Raw genomic sequence first — 23,195 nt, forward strand, 5'->3', positions numbered from 1 at the left:
TAAAATTCTCTTGAAATTTCTTCTGCTGAACATAAAGATTTTTATAAGAATATTTCAGCTCTGTAGGTCCATACAATGCAAGTGAATAGTAGCCAAAACTTTGAAGCTCAAAAAGCACATAAAGGCAAGATAAAATCTTCGTTTATTTTCTGCAGAAGAAAGAAACTCATACACATTTGGGATGGCATGAGAGTGAGTAAATTATGAGATAATTTTCATTTTTGGGTGAACTATCCCTTTAAAATCTTTCCCTTCACTGCAACTCCACATATTCAAGCTAGTGCACTTGCCTTTAGTAATGAAATACATGAGAAATATGACAGATGATGTCAAACACTGACAGCCGACAGAATACAATTTTTTGGGTGAACTATCCCTTTAAGAGCCCATGTAGTTAATATTGTAGTGTTCACACACATACTGTACAAACATCCTCTACTAACCTAAACACAAACACATGCAGAAATATATTTGTCTGACATGTTTTGCCCACAGGCAAGCAGACAGACCAACCAGGTAATCAACAGTGAAGTCAAATGTCAGGGCTTCAGTGACTGCAGGTCTCCAAGGAAACAGAGCAGGGGTCTGTTTTTAGACCAATACTCCAATAGATGTGGACTGTATATAGTGGACAATTCATTGATCCAACTTCCTGTGTGTTCTCAGACAGTGAGCACATCATAACAGAACCGTTCTGACTGGCTCCAGACCAGTAGACCATTGCATGGAGATAGTTGGATGGAAACTATTCTAAAGGAAGGAGGTTGCAGACTACTCGTAGGAAAGGGTGAACTAGCTAAACGCATTTGAATAAAAACCCAAACATCACAGAACTTCAAAACTCCCAAGGATTCATCTCCACGCATCATGGCTTCCATTTTGAGCGAATGCTGGCGTGTCTGACAACCGCTGCTCCCCGGTTTCTTTGATGTTAATTTTAGAGAGATTTTATGCTTCCCATTTGAAGTGACCTCTCGTGAAGTTTTATGGACTTTTGCCTTTTACGTGTTTTTATGAACTATTGACTTTTCATCTGTCTGAGATCTATGCAATGCCCCCACTGCATCACCATGCTCGGATTGGACTGGTCTACCTGGGTGTGCTGGGCTGCATGGAAATTGAATCTTGCTCATGTAGATGGGCCACCAACGATGTTTTATCTTCTGCTGATCGCTCTGGCTTGCTGGAGCTTTACCGCTGATTCGTCAGTCCAAGCGGGGAACTTGGTGCTTATTCGCCGACCCATGTTTTTATTGTTTTCCCAACATGGTGCTTTATTATTCTCCTGTGGATTTACAGCAACTGAACTCGTCGTTCCATCTTCCCGTTGGAGTCTACAATCATTGTGCTACCCTGGGAATCACACGTCGCCCCCGGTATGTCCACCGGGGATCTCGCCATGATCTCTACTCGAGGATGCCGGCCATCTCCCCCGACAATTACCACATTCCGGTTATCTGGTCTACACATCGCTGTTTCCCCACCAGTTCAAGTGATGAGCGTCGGAGAGTCAATTAAAAAAATCTCAGTTTGCTGAAGCACTCATCTCTCAGCTCTCCTAAGAGTACAAACTCTGTTACAGTCAAGATGGCCTTAGTGAATGCAAGGTCAATATCAAATAAACCTTTTATTCCAAATGACTTTTGTATGTCTCATTCACTGGACTTTTTATTTGTGACTAAGAGGTGGCTTAACCCCGGGGATTTAACGTCTCTCTGTAATCTCTGAATATTTGGTTGAAGCTTTTAATAAATCATGTTCTATTACTCTTGACAGTGTTTCTCCGCTTAAGCCAAAGAGAGTGAAGGGTGCCTCCCAGCCTAGCCTTAATGATGTCACCCGCGCTCTCAGACAAGAGTGTAGAAAAGTGGAGCGAAAGTGGAAAAGGGACAAGCTTCAGGCCTCATACGATATTCTAAATGCATGTTTAATTAATCATCACACATCAGTAAAGGAGTCAAAATCAAAGGTCTTTTGAAAATTAATTGCTGATAATGCAAATAGACCCAAATCTTTGTTTAAGACAACTGATTCGGTTTTAAACCCTATTACTAATGTCTTTCCCAATGCTTCCACAGAGACCTGTGAACATTTTTTATATTATTGTATTCACAGAATACAAAATGTCAATTCTACTATTGTACCTTCTAAGTTGGCATGTCCACATTTATCTCCACCTGCCAGCTGTCTGTCTCACTCTGACTCCCCATCACAGCTAGCTGATGTAATTTCAACGATGAAACGTTCAGGTTGAAAGTTTGATGTTCTTCCTGCATGTCTTTTCAAAGATGTTTTTAAGACAATTAGTCCATGCGTGACAGCTATAATTACAGTAATAGCTCCCTAGCTAATGGACTAGTTCCAGCTAGTTTTAAACATGCAGTTGTGCAACCTTTGTTAAAAAAAACCCATCTTGATTCAGCAATACAAAGTAATTACAGGCCAATTTCTAAATTGCCCTTTATTTCCAAGCTTTTGGAAAGAGTCGTTTATTCACAGCTTCACTCTTACCTGAACACTTTTAATATTTTAGACACGTTTCAGTCTGGATTCAGATCCTTACAAAGTACTGCATCTGCTTTGTTGAAGGTCACAAATGATATCTTGCTTGCTCTGGACTCAGGCTCATTTGTTGTTTGAGTTTTGTTGGATCTCAGCGTTACGTTTGACACTATTGACTACAACATCCTTCTCAAACGCCTTGAGTGTATGGTTGGCACCCAGGGTCTGGCCTTGCAGTGGTTTGCTTCCTATCTGAAAGATAGGACCTTTTCTGTAAATGTTGGTACTTTTTCCTATTCATCAGCTCCCTTATCTTGTGGTGTCCCTCAAGGATCCATTTTAGGTCCTTTATTGTTTTCCCTTTATATGCTTCCACTGGGTTACATTTTTCGGAAATATAATATCGCTTATCACTGCTATACTGATGACTCCCAGTTTTACCTTTCAGTTAGATCAGCCACTAACTGCCCATTTGAGAATCTGCTGAAATGCCTTGAAGACATTAAAAGTTGGATGGCGAATAATTTTTTGCAGTGTTGATTTCCTCTCCTGTCTTGGAAGTCCAGTTAGGTCCACTTTCTTCAAATGTACAAAAGAAAGTTAAGAATCTTGGGATCATTTTTGACTTTTCGCTTCTTTTTGATAAACAGATTAGTGCTGTTATTAAGGGAAGCTTCTTTAATTTCAGATCTACTGCAAAGCTAAAACATTTCCTTTCTAGTAAAGATCTGGAAATTGTGATCCATGCTCTAATTACATCACGGCTGGACTATTGTAATTCACTGTACATTGGCCTTTCTCAACCTTCTTTATCTCGCTTAAAAATTGTTCAAAGTGCAGCAGCCAGGTTTTTAACAGGGTCAAAAAAGAGGGATCATATTTCCCCCATATTGGCATCTTTTCACTGGCTTCCTGTTAAGTTCAGCGTTGATTTTAAAATCCTTCTTTTTGTTTATAAAGCATTGTTTGGTCTTGCACCAAAACACATTTCTGACCTTTTCCACCCTTACTCTCCAACCAGAGCGCTCAGATCTTCCAATAAATTATTTTTGTCTGTCCCCCGTTGTCGATGTAAATCCAAGGGTGATCGGGCCTATTCTGTGGCCGGACAAAACTTTGGAATAGTCTCCTCTATCACGTGAGGTTTGCTTCATCGTTAGCTATTTTTAAATCTTCCCTTAAATCATATTTTTATTCTTTAGCTTTTGAAAATGTTTAAATGATGGGTGTTTATTGATTGTGATTCTTATGTGTATGCTGTTTTATTGTTTTTATTCTTGATATTTTTTTCTCTTTATTATTGTCTCATTTTCTCTTTTGTACAGCACTTTGGAACAACTTATATTGTGTTTAAACATGCTTTATAAATAAATGTTGATTGACTGATTGACTGAATGATTGATTGATTGATTGATTGATTGATTGACTGGCTTGCATCACGAATTACCCTGGCAAATCAAACCAATTAGGATACACTTAACATGTTACACTTAAAACGGGCATAAAATGTTGAAGACATCCTGACCTTAGTAATCCCTGGCACAGTGTATCTGACACTACGAATCTGATATTCCAAAGTCCCACTACGATCGCGCTAGTTCCACAAGAGACTCCGTGCCTCATTGCCTAGACCTAATTGGGCTCCAAATGTCCCTTAGGAGCCTGTATATTTGCCTCACTAAAAAAACTACTGCATAATTGAAAGAGAGAGAGAGAGGGATAGGGATAGATGTGTAGAGAGAAAGCTGGTGTCTGCTGTGAAATTCTCAGAGGGTGGCCTGGACTAAGTAGGACTCGGGCCTCTCTGTCATTAGTACTGAACTATCTCCCGGTCCATTAAAAGATGCAATATCCAGCATGTGGCTAGATTAATGGCAAATGTGATTAGCTGTTCGCTAGTGTAGCCCACTGCACTGATATGACAGTGGACGGCAAGCCATTACCCACGATCACAGTGAGAAAAGGATGGTAAGATCTCCCAAATTTACTTGATTTAGAAATTATTGTAAATCCACAGTCATAATTATTGGTTTATGTTTAAATTAGGGCTGTTCTGCGATTAATAGTTGACTGTTCAATGCGTACATTTTATTTTACGCAATTAATGCTATATCCAATTTCACTAAAGTTTTTCCCCACTTCCAGTGGCTAAAATTAGCATATATGGTCAGAGGGCTGCACTCATGACATGTGGTGCTGATGCATCGCGGGTGACCCGAGTTCGAGTCCTGGCTCGTGAGGTCCTTTTCCGATCCCATTCCCACTCTTCTCCCCTGTAATTTCCTGTCCCCTCTCCACTAACTCTGTCATTAAAATGCCTACAAAAGCCAAAAAAAATTAAATTAAACTGGCATATATAAATTTTCAGGAGGTACACACTGACTTGACTACACATCCTAGTACAGAAACTGATTGTGTGGAGAAGTTTGCAATTTTTCATTACGTGCAACACATGTCTTGGGTATTATAAACACAGAAGCATATATGCATGGAGAATCGAGACTTCACATGCAAGTGGCGAGCTAGGTGTGGGAGAGATACGGGCAAGCTGCCGTATCTCTTTGCATTGTCCAAAAATGCTCACTTACTGTCACTGGAGCCAGTGTCAAAAGCAAAACCACGCGACAGAGACCCAGCGTGTGCGATAGACTAAACGGCAGCCAGAGAAAATAATAGTTTTGAGATTTTAAACTTCAACATTCAAATTGTTTTATATCTGTATGTATAGTGCCTAATAATCCATAAGTAATGTATACTTAAGTTTCTCTTGCCATTAAAGCTTGATATAAATTGAATCTGCCCAATTGATCCTATTATTGAAAAAGTCCATAGTAAAATGGCAAAAGATTTTGTCCAACTATTAATTACGGCATGTCCACTAATTTTATTGCATGTATACATAAAACATGTATTAAAGATTTATACCTGAGAAAATGTGTCTAATTTAAAAAACATTTTAACGTACATATTAAAACAATTTAAAGAAATGATGACGAGCAAGTTCTTGCAAGTTTTGAGACAAAGTATAAAGTAAATACTGTATATTTATGATTATTTTTTAATGTTTTAACATACCATGATTATTCGTGATTAATCACAGAAAACTGCGCATTTAATTAGTAAACATATTTTTAGCGATTCACAGTCCTAGTTTAAATGTTCTAAAAAGCAAAAAAAAAAAAAAAGCACAAAATAAAAAAAGAAAACAAAGTGCCTAAAATGTTTTTCTTTACGTTTTTACATGAATTTATTTACGTTTAAATGTTCTAATAATAATAAAAATGCTTTATAAAGTGTTTGAAAGTAAGCATTTTAATTGTGAAAAGCAACATATTTTTATCATTATCTAAATCATTGGGCAAAATTTACGGAAGTATATTCATGCCACATTTCACAAAAATAAATGAATGAATAAATAAATACACATATATATATATATATATATATATATATATATATATATATATATATATATATATATATATACATATAGTATATATAAAATTAAGCCTATATTGGTACCATTAAGACTTTGTGGCATAATATGGCAAAATATTAATGTTTTTAATAATAATAAATATCAGTGGGTGAATCTAAAATAATCAGAAATATATCCAGGCAAAAAAAAAAAAAAAAAAAAAAAAAAAAAAAAAAATATATATATATATATATATATATATATATATATATATATATATATATATATATATATATATTTAAATATGTACAGTATAATTTATTTTTAATTATTTAAATATAACTATAATTATTTAATAATTATATATTGAATTATTATTATTATTTGGGCTTTCTCAGCAAATATTTAGGTATGCCATTAATTGCGATTCATTTGATTAATTAATCGGCATACCATGTAATTAATTAGATTCAAATTTTTTATTAATTGACAGCCCTAATACTGTATATATACATACATATATACTTTTAGCATCTAGCATTTAGATTTTGTGCCATTATATTCATGACAATTAACCAAATTTTCCCTACAAATGCTTGCTACCACACTATCATACTACTCGTACAACTTCTGTAGTATATAGTATGTATATTGTGCAGTAATGTATGGTATTGTGCAGAATTGTACGTATGTTTGAGAACACAGAGAAAATAACCTGGATGATCTACTATATATGTTTCAAGTATACAACTGAGTACACTGTACCCCACAATGCTGTAATGTGTAACATTTTATCTTTAGTCACAGGGAAATATACTTAACTGTTATGAAAATAATGTCACAAAATCCTTAAAAAAATAATTTTCGTTTTCTTTAAGCAAAACCAAATTTCTTATTTATTTCTTTTAATTTATGGGGTGAAATATGGTTTGGACATGTTCTGGACACATTTTGTGAGATTCAGCCAATTATATTCTGTACATTTCATGTGAATATATTAATAAATCCTAAACAATATGAAATAATCTGGACATTTGCACATTACACCTCTGCTGTAGTCAGATAACCAAAAATATGTAATTACGCTAAGACATCCCTCTCATAAAAATCCCTCTTTTATTTCAAAATGACTGCAATTTAGTCCCAAGACATTCGTGAGGTATGAGGTATTTTTCAACTGATCATTTATGACGCATAATCCCAGTCCCGAGCAGCTCTAGGAGACTGATTGCCCACCTGGTGAAAGATATTTTAATGATATGGTGTTCAGCTCCGTGGGAATAATGTAGACAAAACCACAATTCATTCTCTTAAAAAGCTCCCTTGTGGAGCCAAAGTGTACTGGCGATGGCTCAAAGAAATAATAACGCTGTTGGAACAGCTCTGAAAAATTGAGGTGAAACATAATGAGTGAAAATATAAATCTATCTCTAATACTAATGTCATCAAGGATTGTGGTAATTTTTCATATTTTACTCTTTTTACAGACCTGACAACAACAATAATGAATGGATGAGATTATCTATAATAAGTGTATAAGATAAATGTCCTCACCACACTGTAGATTTGAGGTTTGCGTCGTTTTGCTAGGTCGATGATGTTGACTCCATTGTAATAGAGGTTCTCTATACATCCGTGGAAGTTTTTCCTCAGGAATGTGCCTGGTTTTCCAGGAAGAGGGATGCCTCCAAAGCTGAGCTTTGTGAAATGAATGGGAAAAACAATGATGGAGAGGTTTTAAAACATGAGCAGGAAATGTGTCCTTTTAATTTGTCAAGTGATTTAGCTTGTGGCATTATACTGTTTAATCAAAGTAAATCAAAATTAGCTGATTATGGTCAATCTTTAAACCAATGGATAACGTATTGACATTTATTTTAGATTTTTAGATTTTTAACATCTCTTTTTTTGACCCCCAAAAGTGAAGACAATTTTACTCAAAAATACAGTGGCAAGAAACAGTATGTGAACCCTTTGTAATTATCTGCATTTATGTATAAATTTGTGTTAAAATCTGGTTTGATCTTCTTCTAAGTTACAGTAATGAAAAAAAAAAACACAATCTGTTTTAACTAATCACACACAAATTATTGTATTGTTCTTTTACATACTGAAAACATCATTCAAACATTCACAGTGTAGGCTGGTAAAAGTATGTGAACCCCTAGGCTTATGATGACAACAAAAGCTAATTAGAGTCAGGAGTTCGCAAACCTGGCATCCAATTACTGAAACAAATTTGAAGGTGTGGGTTAGAGCTACTTTGACTTATAAAAAGCACTCAAACATTTTGAGTTTGCTATTCACAAGAAGCATCTGCTGACGTGGAACATGCAAAAAAGAGATTTCAGAAGATCTACATGCAGCGCTTCATATGGCATAAGGAAGAGTTCAGTAATGGTCCAAAATTCCTTCTGAACATTGTGCAGGTCTAATCCGCAGCTACCGGAAATGCTTGTTTGAGATTATTGCTGCCAAAGCAGAATCAACCACTTATTAAATCCAAGGGTTCACTTATATTTTCCACAGCACTGTGAACGTTTAATGGGATGTGTTTAAAGAAGACATGAAAGATAATGATTGTTTGTGTGTTGTTAGCTTAAGCACATTGTGTTTGTCTATACTTGTGACTTTGATGAAGATGAGATCATATTTTATGACCAGTTAATGCAGAAAAACACCTAATTCCAAAGAGTTCACATACGTTTTCTTGCCATTGTAAATGTTAAAGTCCAAAATAATAATTTTCAATGAAACTGGATGCCACTCACATGCAGTGTGACGAGGTCATTTGGCAACAACGTAGCGTATTACTGAAACGTTTAAACATTTATCGCGAAATAGTCCCGACTGTTTCACTTACTATTTTAAAAGTGTATACTGTGCAGATTACAATAAGTAGTAACCTAGTATTCCATTTAGAACATTGGCAGTATGTTACAGGTAACAAATGAGCTTCTATGCTTTCCAAGACGGAATCCGCAAAACTTTTTCCACAATTTCTGCCCATATTCTTGGGGGAAAATTGTTGGATTTCTGCGCACTGGATTTAAACTTGGAAAAATGGTTAAAAAGAGCTCAGAGTGGCTGAAATTAAATCAGATTGGCAAATATTTATATATACAATATAACAGTAATGTAATAAATATTTCCAACCTAAATAACCGAAAACATTCTCACCTCATAATCGACTTCCAATGAATCATCCAATCCACCCGTCCTCATGTGTCTGGTTAGTCTGTCGACAGTGAAGTTGATCTGTTTGTTAAATCGCTCGATCAGGACAGAGTGCCAGTGCTGATCGTCCAGAAGACTACCCAGAAAAACTGAAAGATGACCACTACTAGGGTGCGTCTTAGCGTCATCTGGAGAGAAAGACAAGGAGAGAAAATGAACAAAATAACACTACGTTTAGCATAATCTCACCCTCCATTCTGCCTTTACACATCCATTTCTTTAAATGTTCATTTTATGTTTTTTGCAAACTTGCGTACATAAAATCAAGCTTAAATAGCTAGAATCGTTAGCATTCATGTACTTGTGTAGAGTAGGCTACGTTTTGTGTCAAAAACACTCATTTCCAAATGCCCCAAAAAAAGTATTTATAAATCATGATGTATTTGTCGTAAAATGTTTTATAAAGATCAAATCTAATGAGAATCACCATTGATCAAAATGCAATGTAAAAAAAATAAAAAATAAAAACTGTCTGGATGCATTATGGTAATTTGGTGGAGGGCATTTTTTTACGCTTTCTGAGAAATGCCGATTGCAAATTGAACTGAAAAACAAAATTGTGCTGGTAAACACAAGTGAAGTGTGATCTTAACAATCAGAGCATGCTGGGTTCTTAGAATACCATTCAACTTATTCCATCTGACTGCGGATGCTAAACGAACAAGGCAAGGGATGCGCTGGGACTCTTCATAAGATCTATGTGACAGCTCGCACACTTAGATGTGATTACAGCACCGATTCTGCCACTTAATCAACTCTTCGTTTTACAACAGCCTCTCATGTGATTACGATAAGATGCCACGATTGTGTCAGCGAACATTTCCTCTTGGTGCACTGACAGAAGTGCTCCAGAAATACCAAACAAGTGGAATAACCTAAACACTTATGCATCACTGTAAATATCTGTTCTTTTAAAGCACAAGGAGACTTAATGGAATCTCTTTGAAGTTTCAACGTCTTCTTGGATGTTTCTCCTAAAATGTCTTATGAAAAATAAAAACATAGACCTTAAAATACTTAAAAAGTATAAAAGTGTAAACCTTGTGGTTCTATGGCACTATCAAAACATTGCTCTGTTTATTTGAGCATTTCAACCTGCCCAACACTACAACACTGGCTCAAGCATTGACTGAGTTTGAGGTGGGGCTATCTATATTACCACCAATCGCAGACTGGGGGAGCATTTGGGAAACATGATTTTTGCAATTCCATTTGGTGACACTAATGCTGCTGAAATTACACACTTCACCTTTAAATACAATGAATATAAAATATTCTAGTGCTGTTTATGAAGCATTGCAACATTTACATGATGTTTAAAAGGCTTTATGGAATGTTCACTGACCCAGGTTGATATGCAGAGCCAATCTGCCCTTGTGTAGCTCCAGTGTGATGTAATCGCCCCTTTGACCCTCTCCATGCACGAGCACCCCATCCGCACGCTGACTCTTGAACCGCAGCGAGATGACGTCTTTCACTGTACTTGTGGATTTCTGATTAAACCGGTACAGCAGAGAGCTTCTGCCATTGAAGTCAGCCACATCTGACTCTGAGCATGGAAAAAAAAATATTAAACAAAATCTTTATCATGGTCATAAACATCACAAATTGAGATAAAAGAGCAAAATTAAACTTTATTAAGAATGTCTTTGAAAATAGGAAAAATATTTGCAACCCAAATAAAAATATACTGTATATAATGATGATAAACACTGAAATAAAACAGCAAAATTATCTTTATTTACTTTATTAAAAACGTCTTTGAGAATAAGAAAAATATAAACGAGACAAATATGAATATACAGTATACTGTATAGTGGTCATAAACATTAACTAAGATAAAATAAATTAATATATATCATGTTCATAATTTAAAATATGAATAATCTAAATATGAATCTATATAAAGATCATAAAGTGAGATAACAAGTGAGATAAAGAGCACAATTTACTTTATTTACTTATTAAAAATGTCCCTGGCTGACTTAATTGTTCTTTAATCAATAATGAATACTTTCTTGCTATCTAAAACAACTTCTTTCCAGTTTATATAACCAAGACTGCATAGGAAAAATAATATTAACCAACTAGATCCCAGATCCCAGTCCCAAACATTCATCATTTTAAAGAAGAAAGCTTATCTCAAAGCAATAAAACAAATTCCACCCCGAGCAGTAAAAAGCAGAAATATGTACAGTATTTTGACCCAGGAACAGAGGTCAGACGTTACATTTCTCTTTCTTTCTCCATCTCTTTTTGCCAGACGGAGTGGCTACGTATCCATGCTGAGTGCGAGAGACCGAGGTTAACTAGCCGTGACAAGCAAAGCCGCACACAGAGCTTGGAGCCGTCAGCTGAATATCGAACTAACACAGAGGGTCCAAGAAACATCAGCAAACCCAATGAGGCTGAAGTAGATAAAGTGAGGAAGATCAGAGAAAAATGTGTTTGGTTTTAGGGTTTTTTCAGGAGTTGACTTCTTGGAGACACAGTGTCAAGATGGAACATTAATGAAAATACATCTTCATTTCAAAGGCTGTTTGTCTAACACATACACACTGCCAAAAAAAAAAAAAAAAAAAAAAAAAAGAACAAAACACACAAAAATTCTTAAAGGAATATTCCGGGTTCAATACCAGTTGAGCTCAATCAACAGCATTTGTTAAAGAAAGAAAGTGAATGGGGCCAATTTTTTTTTTTTTTTTGGAGGGTTACTTGAGCTTTAAAATAGTTTAAATGGTTGTTTTTATGATCATTTTAAGGTTTTAGTGTTTACAGCGTCACATCATCATGGTATTGAATTAACATGCATATTGTTTACATCTTGTGGCTATACTTTTGAAAAAGTGAGTATTTTAAGGTTTAAAAATTGGCTTCCATTTTAAGTAAAAAACCCAGAGTTTTGTTTTGTGTTTTAAGAAAAGGAGAAACAAATTGAAATATATTTTTGTGGTAATCAACATTATGCCACAAATGCTGCTGACTGAGCTTAACGTTGTTGAACCTGGAATATTCCTTTAATCTGTTTAAAAATCAACTTAATTCATGATTTATTCTCAGAAACCAAGTCTTACAGTATTATCTTACAATATTTTGCTTCTCAAGTATCTTGTTTTAAGGCTGTTTACTGTAGATAGTTTTACTGGAAAACAATACTGATAAAGATTTATATATATATATTATTATTATTATTTTTATTTTTTTTTGCATTGCATTGCATTGCATTGCATTGCAGAAATAATCATCAAATCACCATGAAAATGACATCGCAATGACCCCGAGAACTATGAGGGGGCAGACACAAAGAAAAAGAGAAAATAAAAGCAGGTTTGAAAAAACAAATGCATATTATATTATCCTTCCTGAAGGGGGAAAAAGAAACACAGTTAAAATTCAAACTCTCAACTGCATCTGAACTCAGCCAGACTGCTTGCTTAACACAACACACAGTGGAATCACGTCATGTAAAAAATTATTTATGACATTTACTGTGGATTGTAGATGGGAAAAAATAAACGTATAACCTTCCTGTTTCTAGGCATGCCCGAAATATACAGAAAGCTCTGCAGATTTCCACAGAGTTTAGACAAAGTTTCTAATACATGTTTCTGGTTTTACTGTGCAAGATTTATCAGTGCACATTATTCCAAAGAAAATAAAATGACTTCATAGTCTTTAACCTCGTGCGACCCCGCGTCCACATGCGAGGACGTTGTATTTTGGCTTCGCTATACTCAACGCATAATTTAATTTAATTTAAACCTACTCGGTTACAGAGACTCTGTGCTCTCAGTAAAGGGTTAAACTTCCGAGTCATGTGACAAAACAACATGGTGCCGACCACAGCGGAATTTGTTTTTGGGAGAAACGCCAACAAAACTCAATCTGGTAAGAAACCTAATTAAGTTTTTACATTGAAACCCATTTGAGTAAAAAGATTAGAGTCTCTAGTTTCATCTGATATGCCATTTTTAAAATTTTAGAGATTAATTGCAAAATGGCACGCTGTTAAACACAATGACCATGTACATGGACTGTACACTCATTTTCATTTAAAATATCCTATATTTACTGTGCATTATCACATTGAGAATCAATGGATGCATCCAAAAGCTGGAAAATGTTGCTTTCAGAAGCTGTATACGGAGCTAGGATGAACACAAACAAAGCTGGCCACAAACCTATAAGTACTGTAGATCTCACTGTATGTGTCTCTTGGTGGTATCAACATAGCAGTGCACCAATGTGAATTAATGACTACAGCACAGGGACATACACATACAACACACAGACACACAGTATGTATGCTTTTGCTATGCTACACATCCCTTATTTTGAACACACACAGACACACCAAAACAGTATATAACACAAAGCCATGGCCTTAAATTGCAGTTATCAGCAGAGGCACTTGACAGATTTAAAACGAATTGACTTCTGGCAACATTAAGCAGTGCATGAATAAGGCCAATGCACTACCGAGGATGTTCGGTTTAACCCCCAGAAGAGAAATATGAATGGAGAGAGACTATCTACTGTTCTGAATGTGCATGTGTGATCTCTTTCTACACCTTATGCTTTGATTCTATTTATCCCGTTTGTGACGCCAAGTATTTTTCTCCCTTTATGTTTATCACTATCTTTATTCCCAATATTATTATTGTTAAAGGAAAAGTTCACCCAAAAATGAAAATTCTGTCATCATTTACTCACTATAATGTTGTTTCTAAAACAAATTAGTTACTTTTTTTCAGTGGAACACAAAAGGAGATATTAAACAGGATGTTACCCTCAGTCACCATTCACTTTCATTGAATGGAAAATGGTTCTGCCTAAAATCTCCTTTTGCATCCCAAAGAAATGGGTTTTGAAAAAAACAACAAAAAAAAAAACGAGTGTCAGTAAATGATCGTTTACCCATTAATGAAAACAGAAAAACTGAAAAATAAAATCACTGATATTAACTGAAAAAAAAAAAAAAAAAAATAGACCACAATTAAATTTTTTAAATACAAAATTTGAAACCTTTACAACCCGCCTTCGTTAAAAATTAAAATGCTACTAGATAGCGTTAACATTAGACGGCCCTGAAAAATGTAATGGAGTAAAACAAATTTCAATGAAATCAGTTAAAGCACTTCAGCAGCAAAAAATACTGAAAGTAAAGTACTAAAACCCGAAAAACTACCCTGAAACTAGAAACACTGAAAACTAATCTGAAACACAGTCAGAGTGAAAACTAATGGAAACTAAAAGGACAATTTGGAAATAAAATTGAAATTAAAACAATGAAAATGCTACTAAATAGCAATGACATTAGACAGCCCTGAGATATTTAATGTTGTTAAACAAATTTCAGTGATATCCATTAACACGTTAACTTCAGCAAACCAAAAATACTGAAACTGAAGTAAGAAAAAACTATACAGAAACTATAAAACACAAAAAATGTAACTAAAACACTATGTCAGTGTGAAAACTAATGCAAGCTAAACTGAATTGAAAGGACAAATTGAAAAGAAAATAGAAATAAAAACAATTCAAAACTATACTAATCCTGTTTATTCACAGGAGTTCAGATTAGCAGACATGTTCATAAGCGCTAGGCTATGTGCTAACATTGAATGTCGCTATGTACAGTAAAGCCATTATATGTTCCAAGCGTACAAGGACAGGGCCAATTATAAACGTAATTACCGAGGACTAATTCACTGCCTGATTCATCTACGGCTCCTATGGAAAGTGTGCTTGCTCCCACTGCTAATGCTAACGCTAAACTGTCAGTGGTCTTGTGAAAGCACTAGCATTTCTGTTATCAAACCATATTACTGAAATACTGTGTGGTCAGCACCCACTTATCATGTTTGATCAACAAGGTAAACCGAGTCGCCCCCAGAGTGTCTCATTCCGCCCTATCTCATGAAATTAACATCTAGCGAATAAACATGGTGATGATAGGTCGCCGAGTCAAGCTCAGAATCGACAATAGGTTCAGCTAGCGTGCAGACTGCAAATTCATTGCATCTGAGGAGAGACAGAGAGAGAGACGAACAGGGAGGGAGTGAAAGAAAAAGACAGAAAACAACCACTAGGAGGGCTGTGAAGTGTGTGGCACTAGGTACCCTTGAGGTTACCGACTGATTGTTACTCTGTACTTTGATACACAGGGAAGGAAAGTCTAAACCGACTCAGTCCAACTGCAGTTAAACAACAACACAACAGTGAACTAGTGGCAAACTAAAAACAGACTAGAACTTTTCCTTCCATCCTTTCTTTCTTTTATCTTCATTGTTTCCTTTCCTTTAGCTTCTCTCCTATCCTTTTTATCTTTCTTCCTTCCTTCTTTGCTTCCTTCCTTTAATTGTTTGCCTTCCTTCTTTTCTTTCCTTATTAACCTTCCGTTCTTTTCTTTATCCCTTTTCTCTTCGTTTCCTTTTTCCCTTCCTTCCTTACCTTTACAACTTTTTTTTACCTTTCTTCCTTACTATTCTTGTTAACTTTCCTTCCTTTTTATCTTTTTCCTTCCCTCCTTTTTTAGCTTCCTTCCATCCCTTTTTACCTTCATTTGTTTTGTACCTTTTTTAGCTTTCTTCCTTCTTATCCTTGTTTACCTTCCTTCTTTTAGTTTCCTTCCCTTTTCAACTTCATTCCTTCCTTTTTTACCTTCCGTCTTTCCCTGTTTACATTTTCTTCCTTCCTTTCTATGATTTTTTACCTTTCTTCCTTCCTTTATTCCTCCCTTCCTGTCCTTGTTTACCTTCTTTCTTTTAATTTTGCTGTTTACCTTCCTTCCCTTTTCACTTTTTTCTTTCCTTCCCTTTTTACCTTCATTTCTTCCTTTTAATCTTCCTTCCTTCCTTTTCTCCTTCCTTCCTTCCTGTCCTTGTTTACCTTGCTTCTTTCCATTTTCTTGTTTACCTTCCTTCCTGTTTTCACTTCTTTCCTTTTTTAAGTTCATTCCTTCCTTTTTACCTTCCTTCTTTTCTTTTCACCTTCCTTCCTATCCTTGTTTGCATTCCTATTTTACTTGTCTTATTAACCTACCTTACTTTTCCCCCTTTGTTCTTCTTTTCATTCTTTTTTCTTTTATCCTTCCCTTCTTCCATTTTTACCTTCATTTTCTTTATATCTTTTTACCTTTTTTCCTTCCTGTCCTTCTTTTCATTTCCTTGTTTACCTTTCTTCCATTTTTTTTTACTTTTTCTTTCTTCCTTCCCTTCTTACCTTCTTTTCTTCATTTCTACCCATGTTTACCTTCCTTCTTTTCATTTCCTTGTTTACCTTCCTTCCTTTTTTCACTTTCTTCTTTCCTTTTCTTTATTACATTTCCTCCTTCCTTCCCTTCTTTCTTCCTTTTTTCTCTTTTTCCATTTTTTTCTTCATTCCTGTTAAGACTGTATTTTTCACTTCAAAGAGTTAATATACAGTAAAGCTTTAAAAGCTATATGAAGGGCGGTAACACTAGATTTTTTCACTAGACTGCAACATTATTTTGGACACATTACAAATATGGTCAACAGGATATGATTTCACACTCTAGGGCTTCTCTTTTAATAAATTGCAAATAACAATTTATAATAAATAAAACATATAAAAATAGACTCGTAAGAATAGGCTTTTGATTGTCTGAAGTCTGATTTAGACTCCCCCACGCCTGTAAACTTGTTCAAAGCTGCTCTTCATAAAATAAAATTTTTGTTTTATCGAAATTTTCTTTGCTCTGTTGCAGTAAAACTCCTTAAATAACATAGTTTTTTTTTTTTTTCCCATTCAGACATAAACACTCGTGTACATCTGAAATAAAACAGCAGTAAAGTACATGCCAAGAAGTTCAGCACTCACTGTATGCACAACCATAGACTTCGACTCTGAGGCCCACCCATCCTCCTGGACTCCAGTCTACTGGCAAGAACCGCAAGAATCTCGTTCTTATGGAGTGTGAGAGTTTGTGGTGAGCAATCCCATCGGAATTAGTGTTTCCCGGGAAAGTCTGCAGAAGTAAATTAAGGAGGATATAAAAAAGAGAGAGAGAGAGAAAAGAATACGATTAAGTGTACATATTTTTAGTTTCCACAACTGGAGTTTGATCACAGTTTTGCCTTGGAGCCAACACAAGATCTCATTTCTTTTTATTTTGCAGCAACACTGATAGCTCTCCACATCTGTTTTCGTTATGTGTGCCAAAAAAGTCATGGCACACATCTAGATATTTCTCACATATATTTATTTATTTATTATTATTTATTTTTTTTCCTGATGCTGGATCAAAGGCATTCAATGCCATAATGAGCCAATCCTGAATGCAAATCTGCAGTTGATTGTGGAGGACTACTCTCCTCTTGAAACATCATTGACGCCCACTTTTGCGAAGGGATGTAGAAGGCTGAAGTTCAACGTATTCCAATGGTAACTCTTCTTGCTAACAGCTCTCTCCAAGTATCATAGACCTTCTTGTTCCTTACTCTCAAATTCAACTACGGAAATACTTTTAACAGAAAATCTTCTGAAGTCAGAGAGTTTTAGATGAAGTTATCTACAACCCCAATTCTGAAAAAATTGGGACAGTATGAAAAATGCTAATAAAAACAAAAATGAGTGATTTGTAAATTATATTCAGCCTTTGCTATATTTAAAGCAAAATTATATGATGTTTTTCCTTGTGAATTTTATTGTTTTTTGAAAATGTACAGTAATTTCAAATCAGATGATTGCAATACGCTCCAAAAACGTTGAGACAGGGGCCATTTAAGACTAATAACAAATTGACGAGTTGAAATAACAAGGCAATGGGAAACAGGAGATGTTAAACAGGTGAGGCAATCATGTCATAGTATATAGGGAGCTTCCAAAAACAGCCTAGTCCTTTAAGATCATTCGAGATTTGTCAATTTGCCAACTGATGCTTCAGCAAATAATCCAGCACTTTGAGAACAATGTTCCCCAAATACAAATAGAAAGGATTTGGGGCATTTCACCCTCTACAGTGCACAATATAGTTAAAAAATTCAAGGAATCTGGTCAAATCTCTGTACGTAAAGGGCAAGGTGAAAACCACTTCTGAATGCACGTGATCTTTAATCCCTCAGACATCACTGTCTTAAAAAACGGCATTCATCTGTAATGGATATCATGAACATGGGCTTGGGATAACTTTAGTAAACCTTTGTTAGTCAACACCACTCGCCACTGCATCCACAGATGCAAGTTAAGACTTTACTATGCAAAGCAGAAGCCATACATCAACACTGTCCAGAAGCGCTGCCGACTTCTCTGGGCTCGTTCTCATCTTAGATGGAAAGTAGACCAGTGGAACTGTGTTTTTTGGTCTGAAGAATCCACATTTAAAATAGTTTTTGAAAAACAAATCTGTCGTGTTATCCTGGCCAAAGAGGAATAGGGCAATCCAAGCTGTTATCAGCATCAGGTCCAAAAGCCAGTGTCTGTATGGGCCAGGGGTGTGTCAGTGCCCATGGCATGGGTAACTCACACATCTGTGTGAACACCATGAATGCAGACAGATATGTAAAAATTTTGGAGCAGCATATACTGCCTTCCAGCACCATCTTTTCCAGGGACATCCCTGCATTTTCAAGCAGGACAACTTCAAACCACAAACTGCCCAGATTTCAAGTGCATGGCTGTGTGAGCAGAGAGTGTGGGTGCTAGATTGGCCTGCCTGCAGTCCTGACCTGTCTCCAGTTGAGAATGTGTGGTGCATTATGAAGCACTGCATACGACAACAAAGACCCCGTACTATTGTGTAGCTAAAGACCTACATAATGGATGATTGGGGGACAATTTCACTTTCTAAACTTAACAAACTTGTGTCTTCAGTGCCCAAATGCTTAATACGTGTTATTAGAAGAAATGGTGATGTTTCACAGTGGTAAACACTTGACTGTCCCAACTTTTTTGGAGCGTGTTGCAATCATTTGATTTGAAATTACTGTAAATGTAATAATAACAATGAAATTCACAAGTTAAAACATCATATAATATGTTGTTGTAGTGGTGAATATAATTTACAAATCACTTTTTTGTTTTTATTAGCATTTTTCATACTGCCCCAGTTCGAAATTGGGGTTGTATATATAGAACTATATAAAGATTATCTATAAATAGAGCTGAACCATTTGCCAACCTGCACCCACATTTCAAACCCCAAAGTTGCCTTTACCTTTCAAAAGATTTTAAAAATAACATGAAAAAGTTAGTAGGGAGCCACTGGCAGTGTTAGTTTCTTTAAGCTGTGCTCAAAGCATCTAATCTAAACTCCAGTTTTAGAATAGCTGGGGGTCCACCCTGTAGCCATACTGCCTACCACAGAAACGGTGCGACCAAGGGGCGTCTAGCGCTCTTTAAAAATGTTCCACTTCTTTTAATCTTGCACTCATTAAAATGCTTCACACCTTCAAAGACTTCCATTAAACTCTCTTTCTTAAACTAATCAGCACCTATTTTCTCCTGCTGGGTTGAAGATAAAAGAGCCAAATATTAAATCAGCAAGCAAACAAAAAACAACAAAAGCTAGCCAGAGAAAATGTATATCACAGCCTCTCCCTACACCGTATTCTATTCCCCTTTGTTTGTTTAGCTCTGATGATTACTTTAGCAGGAATCCGAGCTTACGTAATAAGACATGATGTTGATGCCAGGCACCATCTTGCTAATGTTCAACCCCAGATCTCTTCGAGCCAGCACTAAATAAGAACACTGTGGAATGATGAAGCTTTGAAATTACTAGTATTGATTCAGGAAAGGTGGGTGAAGCCCATTTGTTTGCCTATAAGTGTGGAGGCAATGCAACTGCTATCTCTTGTGGCGCTAGGTCCATTCCAGATTGATTCCAAAGTTGTCAAATTAAAACTATCAGAAAAAAGGAGAAGTAATTCAAGTTGGGCGGACAAGGATTTTAGCTGCACTGGCACTGACCGGTGAGGTTAGGAGACCATGAAATAAGTTTCTCCATGGATATAAAGCCATGTCACTCAAGATTGGGGGTCTGTTTAATCTTAGTTTGGGCGATTAAATGAAATTCAAGTCACTAATTAAAATTTGAATGTTTTGTAGGTGGCCGGGTGTGGCCTCTAAGTGTGTGCTTAGAGGAAAAGTGTGTAATTTTTTGGACGTGAATAAATAGATAATGAAATATTTGCGATTTATCTGCGTTACGGCATTTACCAGATTGCATGGTTATTATTGCATTGCATCCTCATGACAACAAAGTTGTAATATTGGATATAACTTTGTATGGATAAGGATAAGGTTAGTACGCGATTTTATCACACTGGAATCATATAAACACTTATAAATTTTATATCTTGTGACAATACTTTTGAAACAGTTTATAATTTAACTAGGGCTGTCGATTTTTAATGTGGTAATTCACTTCGATTAATTATCTAAACATGTCCTTAGACAAGCCCTTATAATAAATCTCGCACCGATTGACGAATTCAGTTGCAAAATGGATTTCTGTGACCTGAAGGCCAATAATTGGCTTAAAGGAATGTTCCGGGTTTAATACAAGATAAGTTCAGTCGACAGCATTTGTAACATAATGCTGATTACCACAAAAATACATTTCGACTCATCCCTCCTTTTCTTTAAAAAAAGCAAAAATTGAGGTTACAGTGAGGCACTTACAATGAAAGTGAATGGGGCCAATTTTTGGAGGGTTTAAAACAGAAATGTGAAGTTTATAATTTTATTAAAGCTCTTACATTGATTCTTCTGTTAAAACTCATGTATTATTTGAGCTGTAAAGTTGTTTAAATTGTCATTTTTACAGTCGTTTTAGGATTTTAGGTTTTGGTGACATTACATCGTCATGGCAACGTAGTTGTAAAATTAGCTATTACTTTACACAGAAAAGGTTAGTAAGCAATTTTATCACACTAAAATCATGTAAACACATATATTGTTTACGTCCTCTAGCTTAACTTTTGAAACAGTGAGTATTTTAACACACAAAACAAATTGGCCCCCATACACTTCCATTAATTTTTGTGGTAATCAGTATTATGCTACAAATGCTGTCAATTGAGCTTAACTTGTACTGAACCCAGAACATTCTTTTAAGTTTAATAATATGGCAATAAACAATATGTTGGATTCTAAAGCCAATTTTTGTATTGTCTTATCAATTCTTCACTCATCTGCCACAATAATGCAATGCATTCTAATTATCTGAATTATAATTTTTTTTAATAATATACTGTATATATTTTATGTCTAATTAAATATAACTATATATAATTATTTAATCATTATTGAATTATTATTACTTGAGTGGATTTCTCAGCGAATATTTATATATGCTGAAAAAAAATCGATTGATAGCCCTAAATTTAACATTTATTGACTGGCATTTGCTTCCATTGAGTCTTACCGGAACTGCGATTTTAGTTTTGTTTAGGTATGAATATAAATTATTATTTTTATTTTTTATTTTTTTGTGGTTATCAACATTATGCCACTAATGCTATCGATATTATGAATAATTTTGTTAACATTAACGCCTATATGCACTGTGCATTATCACACTGAGTATAAATGAGTTTATCCAAAAGCTGAAAAATTTGCTTTCAGAGGCTTTTATATGGAGTTAGGATGAAAATAAGGTGCATTTCGAACTGTTCTGAGACCAGTGCAGAGAGACAGCACACTGGAAGTTAAGTCATTCACTAAACAGGGAGGAAGGGAGCATCCTATAGACATGGGAAAATAATAATCAGTACATAGATTCAGAATTTATAATGTTCCATTTTATTTTAACATGGTTGGCAGTGATTGGATGATGCTGGCCATTACTCTGAATCAGTATGAATTATGCTAATTTCTGATGTAATGTCTGTAACGTCTCAAAAACATGAAGAACCACCACTCCTGGAAACACAATAAACAATTTGATGAAAGAAATCTGACTTTCTATAGCTTGCTATTATTTAAAATTTCACGACTTAGTACTACTGTCCACATATGTGGACATCAATTTTTAGGAAAATTATTCGCTATAGATTTTATTTTATTTTTTTTATTTATTTTTTTTTGTGCTTGCTTATTAGGTGCTACTAGTTACAAATCAAAAAGGGAAATGAAAAATGCAGACAGCAGTTATGCTCAGTCTCAGGAGCTTAAAGTCTTTTTGCCTGCAGAATGTTGTAGTTACAGCAAGCTAACTAGCCAAACTTTGACCCCTTGCCGCAAACAGTATTTCCTACACTAACAGTATAAGGGAAGGTAAATTAATTCATTCAATTAAATTATTATGGTTTACTTAAAGACACAGATGTTTAAGGACTTACTGGTATGATGCATTTTTTTCCGCTCATAAAAGTTCCCCTGATTCACATTATCCAAAAAGCTTTTACTGTCCTTATTGCACTGGACGAAGTACTAATGCATTATAAATTTAATAAGAGGCTGGAATATTTATAAGAGTATTTTGATAACTCACCCCTATGTTGTCATCCTGTCTGTACTGTTTCCAAGCTCTTCCTGTGTCACTGTACAAAAGCATGTAGCTAGTCACCCAATCAGGGCTTCCAAAACGGCCCTGAGTCGCCACCGCTGTGACCTCCACCCTTTCCCGCAGATCCACCTGTAGCCATCGTAGTCTGTCTGAGCGTTCAGGAGCCCAGCCGCCAACTCCTAACACACACATACACAAGAAAAGAAGGGTTGTATTATAACTTAGGTTGGGTCCAAACATCAAAAAGAATTACACAAAAATTGTACTTCTACTTGTGTTGAGCAGTCAGCCAGTGTTGAGGAAGCTACTTTAAAACTATATAACAATATATTTGAGATAATTATCAGATTAAATAAATAAAAAAGGGGTATTTTTTTTGGCACAAAGCAATGCGGATCTCAATTAGGGTGACAGCATGAAACATAAAACACATATATTACATTAAATATTACTGGTAAACAGTGATAAACAGCAGTATTTAACTAAATATCTATTTTGCTACAAAAAAGAACAAGCAAAATGCAGCGTAGGGACTTTTAATCAAATGAACTAACTCCCTTATAC

At 35.4% G+C, this 23,195-nt stretch overlaps 1 protein-coding gene across 1 annotated transcript in view; it reads right to left on the reverse strand.

The window, feature by feature from the left end:
- The window catches only part of LOC127438024 (contactin-associated protein-like 5), a 63,996-nt gene extending 41,262 nt beyond the window's left edge, over positions 1-22,734 (reverse strand). Inside the window, exons 1-5 of the mRNA XM_051693241.1 lie at positions 22,617-22,734; positions 17,000-17,147; positions 10,499-10,706; positions 9,101-9,263; positions 7,475-7,618 (exon numbers count right to left, since the gene is read on the reverse strand). Coding sequence (XP_051549201.1) covers positions 7,475-7,618; positions 9,101-9,263; positions 10,499-10,706; positions 17,000-17,147; positions 22,617-22,679 — 726 coding nt within the window. The 5' untranslated portion in view covers positions 22,680-22,734. The remainder of the gene's footprint in view (positions 1-7,474; positions 7,619-9,100; positions 9,264-10,498; positions 10,707-16,999; positions 17,148-22,616) is intronic.
- Between the last annotated feature and the right edge of the window lie 461 nt (positions 22,735-23,195).

The sequence above is a fragment of the Myxocyprinus asiaticus genome, chromosome 49, assembly GCF_019703515.2.
Source record: "Myxocyprinus asiaticus isolate MX2 ecotype Aquarium Trade chromosome 49, UBuf_Myxa_2, whole genome shotgun sequence".
Taxonomy (NCBI): Eukaryota; Metazoa; Chordata; class Actinopteri; order Cypriniformes; family Catostomidae; genus Myxocyprinus; species Myxocyprinus asiaticus.